This window comes from Physcomitrium patens, chromosome 16 (genome assembly GCF_059467195.1).
Source record: "Physcomitrium patens ecotype Gransden chromosome 16, ASM5946719v1, whole genome shotgun sequence".
Classification (NCBI taxonomy): Eukaryota; Viridiplantae; Streptophyta; class Bryopsida; order Funariales; family Funariaceae; genus Physcomitrium; species Physcomitrium patens.
This window is the reverse complement of record NC_143425.1, coordinates 15,934,231-15,949,124: the sequence shown is the minus strand read 5'-3', so window position 1 is coordinate 15,949,124 and position 14,894 is coordinate 15,934,231. Positions and strand designations below refer to the sequence as shown.

At 40.2% G+C, this 14,894-nt stretch overlaps 2 protein-coding genes across 2 annotated transcripts; both read right to left on the bottom strand.

Moving 5' to 3' along the window:
- Positions 1-839: 839 nt before the first annotated feature.
- LOC112293516 (mitochondrial Rho GTPase 1) lies at positions 840-6,450 on the bottom strand. Its single transcript, XM_024543016.3, has 14 exons — positions 6,017-6,450; positions 5,545-5,677; positions 5,268-5,414; positions 4,520-4,696; positions 4,158-4,412; positions 3,630-3,698; positions 3,372-3,427; positions 3,159-3,240; positions 2,698-2,909; positions 2,257-2,326; positions 1,989-2,101; positions 1,712-1,862; positions 1,360-1,546; positions 840-1,099 (listed from the first exon to the last, which is right to left on the bottom strand). The coding sequence occupies exons 1-14, from the start codon at positions 6,208-6,210 to the stop codon at positions 1,029-1,031; spliced, it is 1,917 nt and encodes a 638-aa protein (XP_024398784.1). The 5' UTR covers positions 6,211-6,450; the 3' UTR covers positions 840-1,028.
- A 1,452-nt stretch (positions 6,451-7,902) lies between these two features.
- On the bottom strand, positions 7,903-12,467 carry LOC112293517 (uncharacterized). Its single transcript, XM_024543017.3, has 13 exons — positions 12,060-12,467; positions 11,730-11,838; positions 11,071-11,160; positions 10,681-10,758; positions 10,265-10,339; positions 10,019-10,068; positions 9,628-9,778; positions 9,333-9,443; positions 9,078-9,204; positions 8,841-8,956; positions 8,560-8,707; positions 8,376-8,428; positions 7,903-8,121 (listed from the first exon to the last, which is right to left on the bottom strand). The coding sequence occupies exons 1-13, from the start codon at positions 12,218-12,220 to the stop codon at positions 8,041-8,043; spliced, it is 1,350 nt and encodes a 449-aa protein (XP_024398785.3). The 5' UTR covers positions 12,221-12,467; the 3' UTR covers positions 7,903-8,040.
- Between the last annotated feature and the right edge of the window lie 2,427 nt (positions 12,468-14,894).

The window sequence follows — 14,894 nt, the reverse complement described above, 5'->3', positions numbered from 1 at the left end:
TGATATGATTCGCAAGGGCTGTGACATTTTTCTGCCATTGAGACGTATGGCTGTGGAAGATTGCGAGTAACTTGCTCTGTTGCTGTCTATTGCTTAGTTGAGAAGCCTGACCGAACATGGAAGCCGAACAATTTTCAAGAAGGTTATAAGTGCTCAAGGGTGCTTTCAGATACAAGTGTTCGATTCATCAATTGTCGATTGATTTTTTAAAATAGAAAGGGTGAGTAGGGTAGGGAATTCTTAGGTGCAATATTTCAAACATTTTGAGACGCCCTGAAATGTTTTTAAAGTGCGACATTTTCTCCAGACTCTCCTGAACGATGGGCCAAGCCTTTCCTACTAAAGTTCTAAGTTCTTAACGCTGTCGCCGCTGTCAAAAGCGGTGTTGGAAGTATGCTAGAGAGAAGATTAAAGTATGCTGCAAGTAGATAGGCATATTTGGTATGCCACCTAACCTCGTGGCTTTTAGGGGGAAATATAATCATTTACAGGATCCGACTGTAGCCGTAAGCTGCCCAAATTTAAGTGATCGACAGCCTTGAGACCCCACATCAATGATGCCATCAAGACTTTATCATCTTATGTCATGCTTCTGGCAATTGCAGTGCGTACGGAGAGAACAAGAAAACGTATAAGCTGGCACTCCAGCCATCCAGAGGCAAGTAGAAATGATAATGACTATTAAGTAGTTGGTCTCAGCTCGTATTTCCTGAACGTGATTTTCATCTAAACAGCACTCTCCCCTGTGTACTTTCATAATACCTCACAAAGAAACCAGGTTAATGTGGTCTACAATAATAAGCTGCAAAAATATCAGAAATACCAAGGTAAGACACATGTACGAACCATCAGACAGTGTGATTGTTGACATCGTAACCATCAGAGGAAGATAAATTCGGAGGGGTACACCGTCCAATTTATCCAGTACATTGCCACCATCAATCCAACGACCAAAAGACTTTGATCTTAACTCCCCAACTCTTTCCTAAATGAGAGTCACCCAGTATGCCATTTTGTCAGACACTTCCCTAAGAATTCTCTTTCCGCCTAACGTATACCCGATAAAGTGCAATGCCGGCAATTGCAACAGTCGTTCCAACTGCATCATCCACCAAATGCCCCAAAACCTTCGTTAGGAACGGGATACCACAAAATGCCAAAGCAGCCTATAAATTACTACTCGCATGTGCAAATGCGCCCACAAAAAAAATCCTCATAACACCACATGCCGATCCATAAGATTGTGGATTACTTGCCAATGACCTTGCAAGGCCGGGATAGACACATCGAATAAGATATCTGCTCATTCTCAAAATCATCCGACTTCATTATACAAGCGCCAATCAGTTTTCAGCTTACCAGCAGCAACTGTGAGAGACCGCTGAATCAAGCGTCGATAGTGCTTGTTAACCCTGCCTTGTTCTGTTTCAGGTATACTCAGGTGTGGACGTTGAGCAGCATCAACAATTCGTCGGAACAAGTTGCCAATATCTCCTAACTTCATGCTCACTGATATAGGAGGTTCAACTCCCATTTCATTGCAAACCTGTACATTAAGAACTATGATTGTTATGCTTGATGGAGAATATAGATCTCAATATCGTACGCTCAATCTCACCAATATAAAATTATATGAAATCTCCTTTTCAGGAAGATACAAACAGCGATGAAGCAAATAAACCACAAAAGGAAAATATCAGCAACTCCGTACCCGTATTGCATTTTGTGAACATGACGAGTCAGGGTCAAGATCGTCCTTGGCAGCAATTAGTAAACAAGGCATTTCCATACCATTCATCTCTCCGTAAGCTGCTACCGCGACCAGTAATTCATGAGCTCGGTTCCAAGACGCTGCGTCAGAGCTGCGAAGTCACAAACCATTCCAACCCCATTTCAACACCTTCCCTTAGAGTTTTCTTTTAAAGACTTCTCTGATACTTCTCCTCAAATTTTGACTGATCAAGGACTCCAAGTAAGTGAGCTCGAACCTGTCATAGACAAAAGCAGCTACATCGCAATCCGTCAGGGCGTCCTTCTTCCCCAGGAGGCTTGTAACAGATTCCTCATTGACCTCCCTCAATATCAGCGTTTTCCTGGATCCCTGCACACCAAACCACCTATTGAATCGCAATACACAACTTCCAATTTTATGTTGTTCATACTAGAAAGAGGTAGACGCAATCGACAGATTTATTCTGAAATAGACTGAGTAGGATTAACCATCAAGTCATTGTTATCTAAGGATTCAACACGTACCCCAATCTGTTCAACTACGTTTGCCGTGCGGTGAACTCCTTTGGTATGTCCAGGGGCTTCATTGTAGGGCCTGCAGAAAGACAAATTATTTAATGAAAAATGGTTTTAACAAAAGTAGGTTAGACTTATCTATCATAATTTTAAAGAATTTCGTTGATATTCACATGATAAAACTAAAACAGATTCCAAAGAAGAAAGACAAACGGTATAATTTTACTTTAGGTTGCAGACAAATAAGAATATGAATACTTCCTACTTATCGCCTAAATTTTGCATTCCGAAATATTAAAACTTTCAGATTCAATAGTCTATCTTCGAAGAATATCTTCTCGGTATGTTCAGAAATTGACAAAAGGACAATAAAGTACATAAACTGCCTGTTAAAAGGAGCTACTTCAACACATTCAACCTCAACAAAGGCACAAAAATATGCCTACATACCTCCCGACAAGCGCATTCAGTAGGGCTGATTTTCCACTGTTATGTGACCCAAACACATAAGCTTGAAACACCACCCGCTGTGAGCGTTGCCGCTTCTTATCAATACGACGACGACGCGTGATCCGAAATGCTGAAGCTGGATCTCCGGGGTAACCTATGTATATAAGATGCGCCAAACTTTTCTGGGGCTCCAGCAAAGTCATCAGTGCCCACTGCAGCCAAAACACACACTGGTTTACTTCTTTTAACCCACACTGCAACAGCAAACTCTTTTTCAATTATTCCTTTCCCCGAAAAATGCAGAGAATAGAAAAACTGGACAAAACTAAACCAATAACTTGTTATCAATGTGACAATAATTGAAAGAATAAACAGGGAAAAAAAAAATACTAGCTCACTTCAACTCTGTTAGCCACATTTTGATCTTTTCACACGAATGCAATAATACTTCAAAATCGTACCAATGACAAAAAGCCATTCAGCGTCAATCCTCCCACAGAGTTGGTTTCAGCAGCGTCGCTGTAGGCCGGATCCTCCCAAGGGCTGCAAAATCATTACGACAGTCAGTTCACAGTACATGCAATCTGCACATTTTCATGTGAATCAAATAAAAGAAAAAAGCTGAAGAGTAAAGAGCATATGAAAAAAATTATTGCATGTATACTGTATTCTACCTGGAAGGAGCTGTAGAGAATAGATCCTCGAGCTCTTGCGGTCTAAGAGCACAATCCTGCGTAAAGGAGAGTATTAAATAGATTCTCTACACACCTTGTGAGACGGATAATTGGTTGAAGAACATCAAATACAATTCTCTTTCTTGTGGGTCACAATTAAATCAAAAAAAATATTACCGATACAAAAAGTCAAAATAAAAAAGTGTTGTTGGAGGACTAAAAACTAGGAGGAAACAAGCAAGTACATTACATGCTTACCCCATCAAGATCAAAAGCAGAAAATACTCCTTTCAAAAAATCTAACGCTTTCTCAGTCAACTCAATGCTCTGCAAAACACAAGACGGAGGTTGGTGCCCACAATCAATCCAAGAAATACCACCATAAATGTGAAAACCGCGTTCCTTCTTACAATGGTTTGTACTGTTGTCGGATCTAGGCATTCACAGGTAGTAAGAAGCTAAAAGAAAGTAGAGGGAAAAACAGAAGGTGAAGATATGTGTATTTTCTGGAAACTTCTGCTAATCCAACACAAACGAGATTTTTAAAACTATAAAACTAAGAAAAGGAAATTGTTCATAAATTTCCTTAGCTTTAAATGTGTAACAAAGTAAACTACATATCATCACTTAGGTCTATCTCAAATGTAATGTAAGGAATGTCGACAAGACCCAAACGCAGCACAAGGTTTATCAGTCATGTGGATGCTTCATTAAATGTAAAGCCTGCTGCTACACTGTGGAACTATTACTACCATTCTCATCCCTAAATTTTAATCCCTGAAGTACCTGGTCGGATGCTCGCTTGAACGCCGGGTTCGCCACCAGGTCATCTCGAAGCTTAATCTCGTCGTCATACCCAAACTTTCTTAAAACAGTCCAAGTAGTTTCCAGCCGACCCCGTTCGATGAACAAAGCGTGAAGGAAAAAGAAACCAGTAAGCGTCAGCCCGTTGTTGCTCACGCCATCAGCCATCTTCTCTGAAACCACTTTTTTTACCCCTTCTATCTCAGTTGGCTGCAAAGGTGCATTGAAGCATTTCACCTGGTCCAAACATAATATCAGTATCACATACTTCAACCCACTCCTCGCAACAAATAATAATCTTGATGAAACTAAGGTGACAAAAGTAATAATTTAAACATAAAGACCTGGAAATCGTTAAGTTCCGCATCATTCAGAGTTCCATCCCTATCGTGGTCGCACAATATGAATATTCGCTTCAATGCACGTACACAACGTGGCTTCAGAGTCTGTAATTCTTGGTCAAAAAGCGGGGCAGTTGGATGTAGAATGGCTTTTTGAGCATAATAAAAGACCTCAGCGACCTGTAAAAATTGGTTCATGGCAATGCCATCTGCAGACTCAGAGCTTGTCCACTATATCATTGATCACATTGAAAGATGTACCAGACCCTTGATTTATGTATAGGTGATACTATCCAGACTAAAATCGACACAGTCGCGTAACATTGTGGCATATCAAAGTACAGTTCGACAGAAATAAATTCCCTTGTGAAAACCCTTCATACATGACCTATTTCGAAAGCTTTGAAGTTGTGATAGTAGGTAATGATATTTTGGATTTTCCATTATCTTAACATATAATGCAAATAAAAAGCCTGTTATTCGCCACGAGCAAAAACACTTTGACTCTTGTAAACAAACGTTGTACGTACTGCTCTTTCAAACACTTAAGGTTCGAAGAAATTTTGCTCAAATTCCAATCTACAGCAGAATTATACTACTCAGATTGAGGAAAATTACTGAATGCACAATTCGTAGAACATCAAGTATAGTTGAAGTTAATTTGTGATGCAAGTTCCTCTTAAACCACTTTGAATGGCTGTGATTCACAAACGACTTGACCATTCAAAGATGAAGAATTAATCCAGGGTACCTGAACTTGCTTGACAGCCGAACACTCTATACAGGTCTCAATTTCTCGAAACTCATGCATTAGTGGAGCCATTACTTGTTCGAGACTAGGTTGGCAATCATCACGAAGATCAAGTTTACAGCCGACTACAATGATGGGCACTTTGATCTGCGACACGAAAACAAAAATTACGATCAGTTAATTGGAAAAAAAAAATTGTGCAAAGGCAGAAAAGCACGCGCAATCATGGTCTCAACGTTACTATTCCTAATTTTCAATTTAGAGGCAGGGCACTGACTTGTAAAGCCCGAAGCTCGGGCAACCAGTAAGTAGATAGTCGCTCAAGTGTTTGAGGTCTGTCGCATGCATAAGCCAGAACTATTGCGTCTGCTTTCTTGCACTCCATCTCCATCTTGGACTTATCTTCTTGCCTGTATACAATTTCAAAACAGTTCAAACATTTCGAAAGCTCATCTTTAAAATTGACTCACCCCCAATAGACCCTAATTTGTGCACTCCAGAGACAGTTAAACCAATACGACCAGATAGGGCTCAAGATCTATTGAAACAACAACGTCCCTGGTTCCACTATCTCACTACTAATCACCCAAAAACCGCATTGGTGCCGTTAACTTATTCCAGCCATGATTCAAAACCTCCATCATCCCGTCGATTCTTGCTCCTTCCTGTCTACCCTTAAAGCCTCGTTATAAAACCCTAAAACTGCCAAACATGAAAAAAGAACTGTTCCTATTGCCGAGCAGCCTGACCTGGACGACGTATCAATGATAGTGAGGGGGACACGATCAGGATAGAAGTCATGAGGCAGTCGGGTGGGCGGCAACACAGGAGGGCACTTCTCGGGAAACGAATCCGTCGCCACTGCAGCAATGAGGCTGGATTTCCCCGTGCCTTGGTCGCCCACGACCACCACTTGACAGCGGGTCCTCCCCTCACTTGACATGCTTGCTCAATCCTCAGGCTCTTGTTCTTGCTCTTCCTCTTCCTCTACCTCCACCCCTTTACACCTGAATATGAATCCCAGCAGGAACTCTAAACACCTCGTTCTACTGCTACAATGCGCTTCAACCTGCGAGAAAACGGTCTCAAGGGAGAAAAGAATAGCAGCAGCTACAACCTAGTTCCATGGTGACGCTACTCACGAGGACTTTGTCCGCGATTCCACCGAAGCAACGACGTGCGTTTCGGCAAATCTTTGAGTGATGGTCGTGTTTTCGGTCTGATCATCTTCGAGTTGCTTCTTCTCGCCCTCCCTCCTTCGAGTAGACTCATCCCATCTGGCGGGCTGCGTTCACACCACTGCTCCGGGAATGTCATTAACAGCTACAATTTGATTTGGAATAATTTTAACTACAAACCAAGTTTATCTAATTGAGTTTTCTTTTCTGGTTTAGTAGCGAAAACGATTCATGCTTGTCTGGGTGGTGCTGGGTACTAGGTTTGAGAAGGCAATAGAGTAGTTTGACGGCTTTCTTTACAGCTTTGTGCATTTGTGCCCTACCCTGAACAAAGAAAACCCAATGAAGAGTTCTTCCAAAAGATCCTTTCTTTATTATCAGCCTTCTTCGACTGTGTCATACAATTCGGAATGAATTTAAGTTTCGAAACTAACTTCAGATGAACCTCAGTTCGAGTCTTTATTCACGTGTCTATAGATTATTTTTTCATCTTGCAATTAATTTGAGAGTCCAATTTTGGCTACTTGATTGAACAAAATACGATATAATAAGTAACTGAGTAATGGTTTTATACTTCCGCTTTTAGAGAATCTTTTACTTAGCAAAAAGCTAAATATTGGCATTCAGCGTTGGAAGTACAAAATGTGGCAGGTCATAGTCATGTTATGTTCAATTATTGATTAAAAAAGTAAACAAAAATTAAAAACCACAAACATCAATGTCATCCATGACTTCGTGTGAGTGACATCATGGTGCTTCCGATTGAGAAAGTAAAACAAAAATATGCTGCGTACCAAACTACATATCACATCGAGAGTAGAGGGGCATGCATCTCAAATATGAAACCAAGCAAGCTGACAACTATAGAACCAAAACAGATATTCTTGCTACAATACGTACCGATCGAATCCAAAGTAAAGATAAACAATACTTTCATTTGTAGAGACCACTAATTGGTCTTCATTGTTTCTCAGAGTTTCTTCACGAGTTGATCTAATTCCTGTCCAACCAACATTGGTAGAATTTACTAAACTGTATGAGTGGCTTGAAGCACCTTTGTATCACTCAATGAATGAACGGCATATATGAACAACACCTCTTTAAAATACTGAACAGAACCACTTCCTATGATATATGGCATGATGCTCACTCTTGCCAACCGGAGAAAGAGAAATTATGTTGAGATTGATAAATCCCACTGAGGCACTACACATTTGTCTTTTATTTTTTCTTTACTTAACGAAAGGTTTGTTTGAAAAAACGTTAGTAGGATTATGTCAACCCAAAACTTTGCAACACAGGATAGTATTGTGATGTTCACTCTAAAGTACGTAGTTTACAGAATGGATACGTCCAGGGGTTTAACCTTTATCACAAAATTTCATGCGCTCGTGGCCGAAACATAGGTCCCAGTAATTTATCACACGAATCTGACAAAGTGAGACAAACAGCAAAAATAGATCAAGGGAAGGAAGTCACTTATAGATGAGCATGTAATAGTGCAACACCATATGGATAATATGTGCGTCCAGAAGTCTAATCAGAATGTAGTCTTTGTTACAGCTACGAACAATAAGCACAAGACATTGCTAATTCTAAAGAAATGAAGCAACTTTTGGATCTGCTCGAGTAGGAAGACCGGGGCGGGCTCCAAGGGCACGACAACTGCCAGCACCCTGTCAAACAAAGACAATGATCAGTATTCAGTACCTAACTATCCCAGAAGATACAGCATCTTACTTGGAAAGGTAAGGATTCAAACTAAAAGTTGCATCCCGATGGCCGCGGTAAATGAGGTGCATTACGAGATGTTCATCCACCTTGCGAATCAGAGAACCCTGGTGCTTTAATTGCAAGGAGATCAGAAAATAAATAAGTAGTACTTTTTACTGCACTCTTTAATGCAAGAGTCTAGTTCAAAGAGGCTTACCACTGTGGCTCCAAGAGCAAGCATTTTTGGAGCAGACAGACCAGCCAGAATTGCTGCCACACGGACAATGAAATTATGATAATCAAATTGTGGGCTAAAAGTTCCAACGCCCTTCTACGATTAACAGTTGATTTCAAAGCTAGAGCAGAATATACCACATAGAAGACAGTTTCAAGAGAATTACCATACATCACACCACCAATAAAGCCATCACCAGCTCCTGTTGTATCCACGAGCTCTGAGGCTGGAATAGTTTCGGCGGTCCCAACATGGAATCTTCCCCAAATATGTTGCTGAACATCGCTATTGTTCGCAATGCTCAACTTACAAACCTGCAACACTTTAAAACAAGTTGTTATTTAAAAGATAAAAGTGTACCAAAACCACACAAAAAAAAACAATCAAAGCTCCTCAATTTTGTGTTTAAGGTGCGTCGGCTAAGACATTGGTAGTACGAGACATCACCTTCGATGTAATGGAATTGGGAGACGAGCCACAAAGTTCGCCTGCCTCCCGTGAAAGTGACTCTACCAGCGAATTCACTTCAACTGAACCGTCCTCAATTTCGGCTTCAGAAGCGTCTGTAAAAAAAGAGCGTCGTCCTTAGAATAAAGATACCCACACCGTGATTAAAAATACAATTACAATAGTCAATGCTACGACATAAACTCATGACACATGAAATATAAAATTCGAGGAGACCTGAAGCGTGTCTTTCGAGCATAATGCAACCAGATGCTCCCAAGGTCACAATCACAAACTTCAGCCGGGGAAGCTGCAGCATCATCTTGACTAACGCTTCCGCTACTGTTGGAGCTGATGTCCAAGACTACAACATCAAACATAAGTGATTTGCGCTCAAAATGTTTTCCCAAATAAGATATGCATGCAACGTCGTGGCCCAGTCATAACTACCAGAGAGAAAGACTATGAAAAAAAGATAGCAAGTGGTTATACCTGAGGAAATTTGGCAGATGCTACAACATAGGTCGCATAGGATAACAGATCATCTAGCCCTTCCCTCAAACGCTCAGCATCTACGAGAATTGGCAGCTGACGCTTCGAAGCCTGTAATTCAAAAAGTAACCAGTGATCAGATTAATCACACTTACACATGCACGAAGACTAGAGATCTTTGCAAGGCTACCCTAAAGTCCGGCATATGTGTAAAACAAAAACTGGAGTCCCCGCAAAGGTCGTTGTAGAGGAACTGCATCCTATAATAATTAACGCATCACAAATGTTCTCTTACCTCTTCGGCCAGAACAATAGCTGTATCTGCAAGTCGCCCATCGAAATAAACAAGATTAGCCTCGTTGAGTAAAGAGTTAACACTGGCCGAAGTCAGCTCCTGAGGAATCAACGCTGGAGAACCTGGAGTATGAATACACGTGCGGGTATTCCTGCACAAGAATGATAATGCATCAATTCTATGTCAGGTGGTAGGTACTGATTCTAAATTGATATCGGTTCATGCAAAAGTTGCAAAGGCACAAACTGGAAACCCACACTCTCAAAGATGATCAGACACGTCTTTCAGCAGCAGCGCATACATAAAATGTCCGCACTCTTGGAAGAAAGGCGAACCAAAATGGGTAATGAATCTCTTGAAGGCAAAGCTAAAGATGAAGATGGGAACGCACGTTTCCTTATCGACGATAACGAATGTGAATGGCGATACACCTTCAGCTACCTGCAGTTCCACTATCACTGAAATGAAAAACAAGTACCTGGTCATACGCTCATGAGATACTTATGAAACATGTTTATGTCGGGCTCATTGGTAGGACAGTGCTTTCAAAATAGTGGCGGGCCTGCCGTATTATCTTAGAATCAAAGCTCTTTCTTGAGTTAATGCCAAAGAAAGTTACTGGAAAGCCATATCGTACCACGACATTAGAAACATCAACACCGTCGCCTTGTAGCTCTGCTAGGATTTGCGAACCTGGTCCATCGTTTGCTACCTGCAATAAAATACGGTAAGTCTAACATAGATTCATGACTAACACACTTTTGCTACTCATACGACCGGATTGCCATCATGTTGACCCCCTTTACGTTATTATCCTTAATAAGCGAAACGACAAAAATGAAAAAACAAAACAAAACAAAACAAAGGAACCTAAATGTTGCATCAAAATTCGACTAAAACTAATCCGAAATGCTAAAGAGGGCGTCTGACTATGCCGAACCCTTAAATATCTGGTAGCTGGTTCGTACGTTGATATAAGTTGATAAGATTGGTAAAGAATCTTTTGAGCACTACTCGTCAAATGGAACTAGAACAGCACACAGTTGAACTTGCCTTGGTAAAGATTCTGCACTCTAGACCCAGACGAGCTGCAGCCGTAAGTGCATTACCAACATTGCCCCCTCCTTGCACCTGCCAAGGGAGTGAGTCAGCTGGAGTGGAGAATCGTAATTCCATACAGCAATTCTCACATGAAATTTTAGAGGGCATCTAACTTCTCTTATGAACGAAGTGATCACCTTACTTCAGTAGCTCCAGGAACAACCAAGAGACAGTACCACAAACAAAATTTCTATGTTATCAATCAGCGAATTCACCTATCCTACACCATTAGAATTTATTTTACAAAATATCTCATTCAACAGACTGAAAATTCGAACATTTCGTTTATGCAATCTGACTCGTGATGAGCTAGCTCCTTCATGAAGTCAGCATACGGCTTACTTGTAATTCAGTGCTTCTGATCTTATCATCGGGTTGTGGAAACTTATCCACACTCGCCAAAAAATCAAGAGCGGCACTCCCGCATCCTACCTGCAAATGGAATGCTCAATTCAATGTTTGGGGTTGACTTCGTTACCAGATAGAAACCCTGAGACCCGATGGTCGCTCAAAAATTTAGTAATGTAATGATATCTAATGATTGATATATACATAGGCTTCAAACGCAAACTTTCGACTATGCTCTTGTCTGATGGCGAACACCCAAATAAGTGGTTTCCAAAGATTATCGACAAAGAGTGGTCCAGAATCATGACGACCTACTTAATTTGCATGATACCATCTGTAAAATCCTAAATTCTCGATACAGTCGAAAGATTCCGTACTGTTGCTAGAATGAAACTGATGCATTTTTTACGATAACAAGAAGTAGCAACATAGCATGCAACTCTTCTAAAACACAATGCCACGACTTGTGCAAGAAGAGTGCAATGTTCAGAACAAGAAGCATTAGTCTATAGTCAAGTTTGAGAAAAGAATACAAGATCATTTGCTTGCGGGGCAAACGGATCAGACGTCGTAGAGGGAGGCAATCAGATGTATTTATTCCATAGGCAACAAAAAAAAGTGTCCGCATTCGAAAACAATATGTTCGTCCTCACCAACACACGCTTTTCCGGCAGAGGAGATGCCTCAGCATTATTGCTGCACCTCACGGTTACTGCTCGTCCGAGTGTCAACATTCTCCCACCTGTGAATGCGATTCGTCTTCTTAAATTAAGAAGTACACACACAAACATTAGGAAATTACTTTAGACACAAATATACTTGAAATTACAAAGCATAGAGCCTGCGACCGGTTCTCGTCTCTCTCGGACGACTCGAATCGAATAAAGCTGTATTACTTTAACGCCACCACTAGCTAAACCATCAACTCATTCAGATTGTTTTTCATTTAGCGACTTACATACTTGAAGGTATTAGTGGCTTACTGAAACACGAGCGAATTCGCCAATGGGAGCCTCAACCTGCTTGAGAGGCGATGTGCATCTCTCGAAACACAGAAGCATTCATCTCCACCAGAAGTTCTCCGCCCCCCAGCAACTCCGGTTAAAGTTCCAGGCGAAATCGACAACACATTAGTAACGTCCATCAACTCAAAGGGGAGTACGGACGCGACAGATGAGGCCAACCAAGTGCACTCCAACACGGCGATGGCGATTGAGGAGCCCAATACCTCCTCACTCCGCCACACATTCACACAAGACTTCCAGCCCTGCGGAGAATCAGTAGCACAAGCAGAGTTTGTGCGCAATGTGATCCAGTCGTGAAGCGACGAAATTCGAAGCAGCACGACAGCGGTCGAAAAAGAATGGCGACAATGATGCGTTTGTGGCTGTGTCCGCATGTGTGCCTTCGAATCCATGTTGCTATTATCGATAAAGCAAAGCAGGGCGCTCTTCGCTCCTCGTGCAGCTGTTGCTCTCATGTACATTCCAAGTTGGTAGATACCAGGTTCGAACGACTTCATAGACTTAGCCGCATCTGCGTCCGAAGGTAAGGATGATGGGGTTGAAAAATATTCGTGTCTATAGATATGAGTGAATCATTGAGGATGAATTTTAAAAAAAAAAAAAAAAAAAAAAAAAAAAATTATGAAAGAGTTGTTTGATTCACAGTGTTGATAAAGAAAATTAGGTGTTTATAAATTAAACCCCTAAATGTAATCAAATAATTCTTTCATAATTATAAACACCTAATTATTTGATAAATTAAACACCTACATGTATAATAATGAAATCAATTACATTTCTTTAATATGATTGGAAAATGTAATTTTTATTTATTAAAAAAATTAAAATAGCTAAATTAAAAAAACTTCTAGATAAACCACATTTATGGTTGCATTTTTTACTTCATTATTTTCACAATGTAGAATCTTGATCATATTTAGAAAAATGCATTGTGAAAAGGACAACATACAATAGTCTATATGCAAATACTTAGATGCTAAGATCTATTCCTTTGTTCTTCAACAATTGTCCTTGAGATTTGTTCATAGTCATTGCAAATCCAAACTTTATTGGAAACTCCCTTTGTTGTAACTTGAACAAAATCTTTGCAAATGATGGACATGATGTGATCCTTGGAAGAAAAGCCAATTGTCTCTTGTAGTCTCTAGATAAAAGTCTTGTCTCAAAAACTTGATTAGTAAGTTGTGTAATGATCTAAGATAATCCATTACAAAGTCCTTGATGCATAGCAATGTTTTGCAACAACATAATAAGACATCTAATATTTAGCTCTAAGCTAAATGGTGGCAATTGAGATAGACTTAAACTATTCAAATACTCAATTGGATACTCAATTACCTTCGTTGCAGCCATTATCGTCCTCGTGGCTATATGCCTTCTCTACTCAAGCACGTATCTGAGCCTGCACTCCATCGTTTCTCTCGGCCTTATCGAATAGTTTCATCCTTCACTGCTTTATCCATAAGCAATATCATATGATTCTTCTCCCACATCTCAGGGTTACCCGTGAGATTTGAATCGGTATGCGAGGGTCTGCGTTACAGCTAGTATGTTTGTGCTCCCATTTCGAGATCAGAATGGTAGTATGGGACTCCTTATCAGCCTCGATGATGTTCTGAATATGTAATCGATGTAGATTGCTGTAAGCTACAAAACATCATACTCAATTTCATAGGGGTAGAATGTGAGATCGTCAAAGATTATAAGCTAGAAGGACGGTAGTATCGAGACATGCTTAACGTCGCACTCACCTCAAGTCTTTCGTCAAGTCAGTTGAACATTGTGTTTGAAGCACTCTCGAAGTGTGTTTCGGGCAGAAGCGCAGTGTTTGATTTTGTGTACGGCTGAATACTTCGGCACTACCACTCAGATCTGATGAAAATATTAAATCAACGCTCTAGATTAGATCAAACCATACTTCGTACATTAATGAAGTGGGAATAAAAGCAGAAATAACTGTGCGGTGTCTTTTCGGGTGAAAAAATCAATTGAGAGAAGAACACAATTTGCAAATTAAACACATTTGAACAGAAACTTTTTACACCCATTAGTGGAGTCATTCATATCTTAAGTACAGATTTGTGAAAATTGAAGAATATTGTGACATGAAGGTATTCAGAGGATCTATCGAGTAAAGATCCTTACAGAATTATCGTGCTTATGGGAGCGAAGACCCTGGAGAATGCTAATGATCTAAGCTTAAGTGTCGAAATATTATCAACACTATCCTTGAAGAGCAGCCATATACAACCATAAACCAGTCGAGGCAATAACCTCGACCATGAATGGTAATTGTAAAGATAATACCTTAGTAGCAAGTTTTTCTTCAATATACTTGCAAGCCTTAAGCAAGGCAACCTAGCAAAACATGTGAACTCAATTGCTCAGAACGTTGTCAACGTTAGTTCCAAATCTGACATAGAACATGAGTTCTGCAATGTTGCGAGTAAAATCGAGATAGATATAGACATATAGATATGCTAGCTAAGAAAATAGCTCCGCATTGACTTTGACTACTAATGTTATGTAATCATAATGTAACACGATAAACTGTACAGGGTAGAGAAAACATATTTGATAACCACCGATAGTAGAAGTCTGATGAATCTTTATCCTAACGAAATCATTTTCTCTTTGTTCAACCAAAAATTGACAGAATAAGCCCTTTTTTCATGAACAACACAGTAATATTACAGAAAAATAAGCAGTAAAAGCCATCAAGATTTTAAACCCAACTGATATGTCTCCATAAAGATCAACTCAACAGATTGACAACATAGAAAAAATGAACCC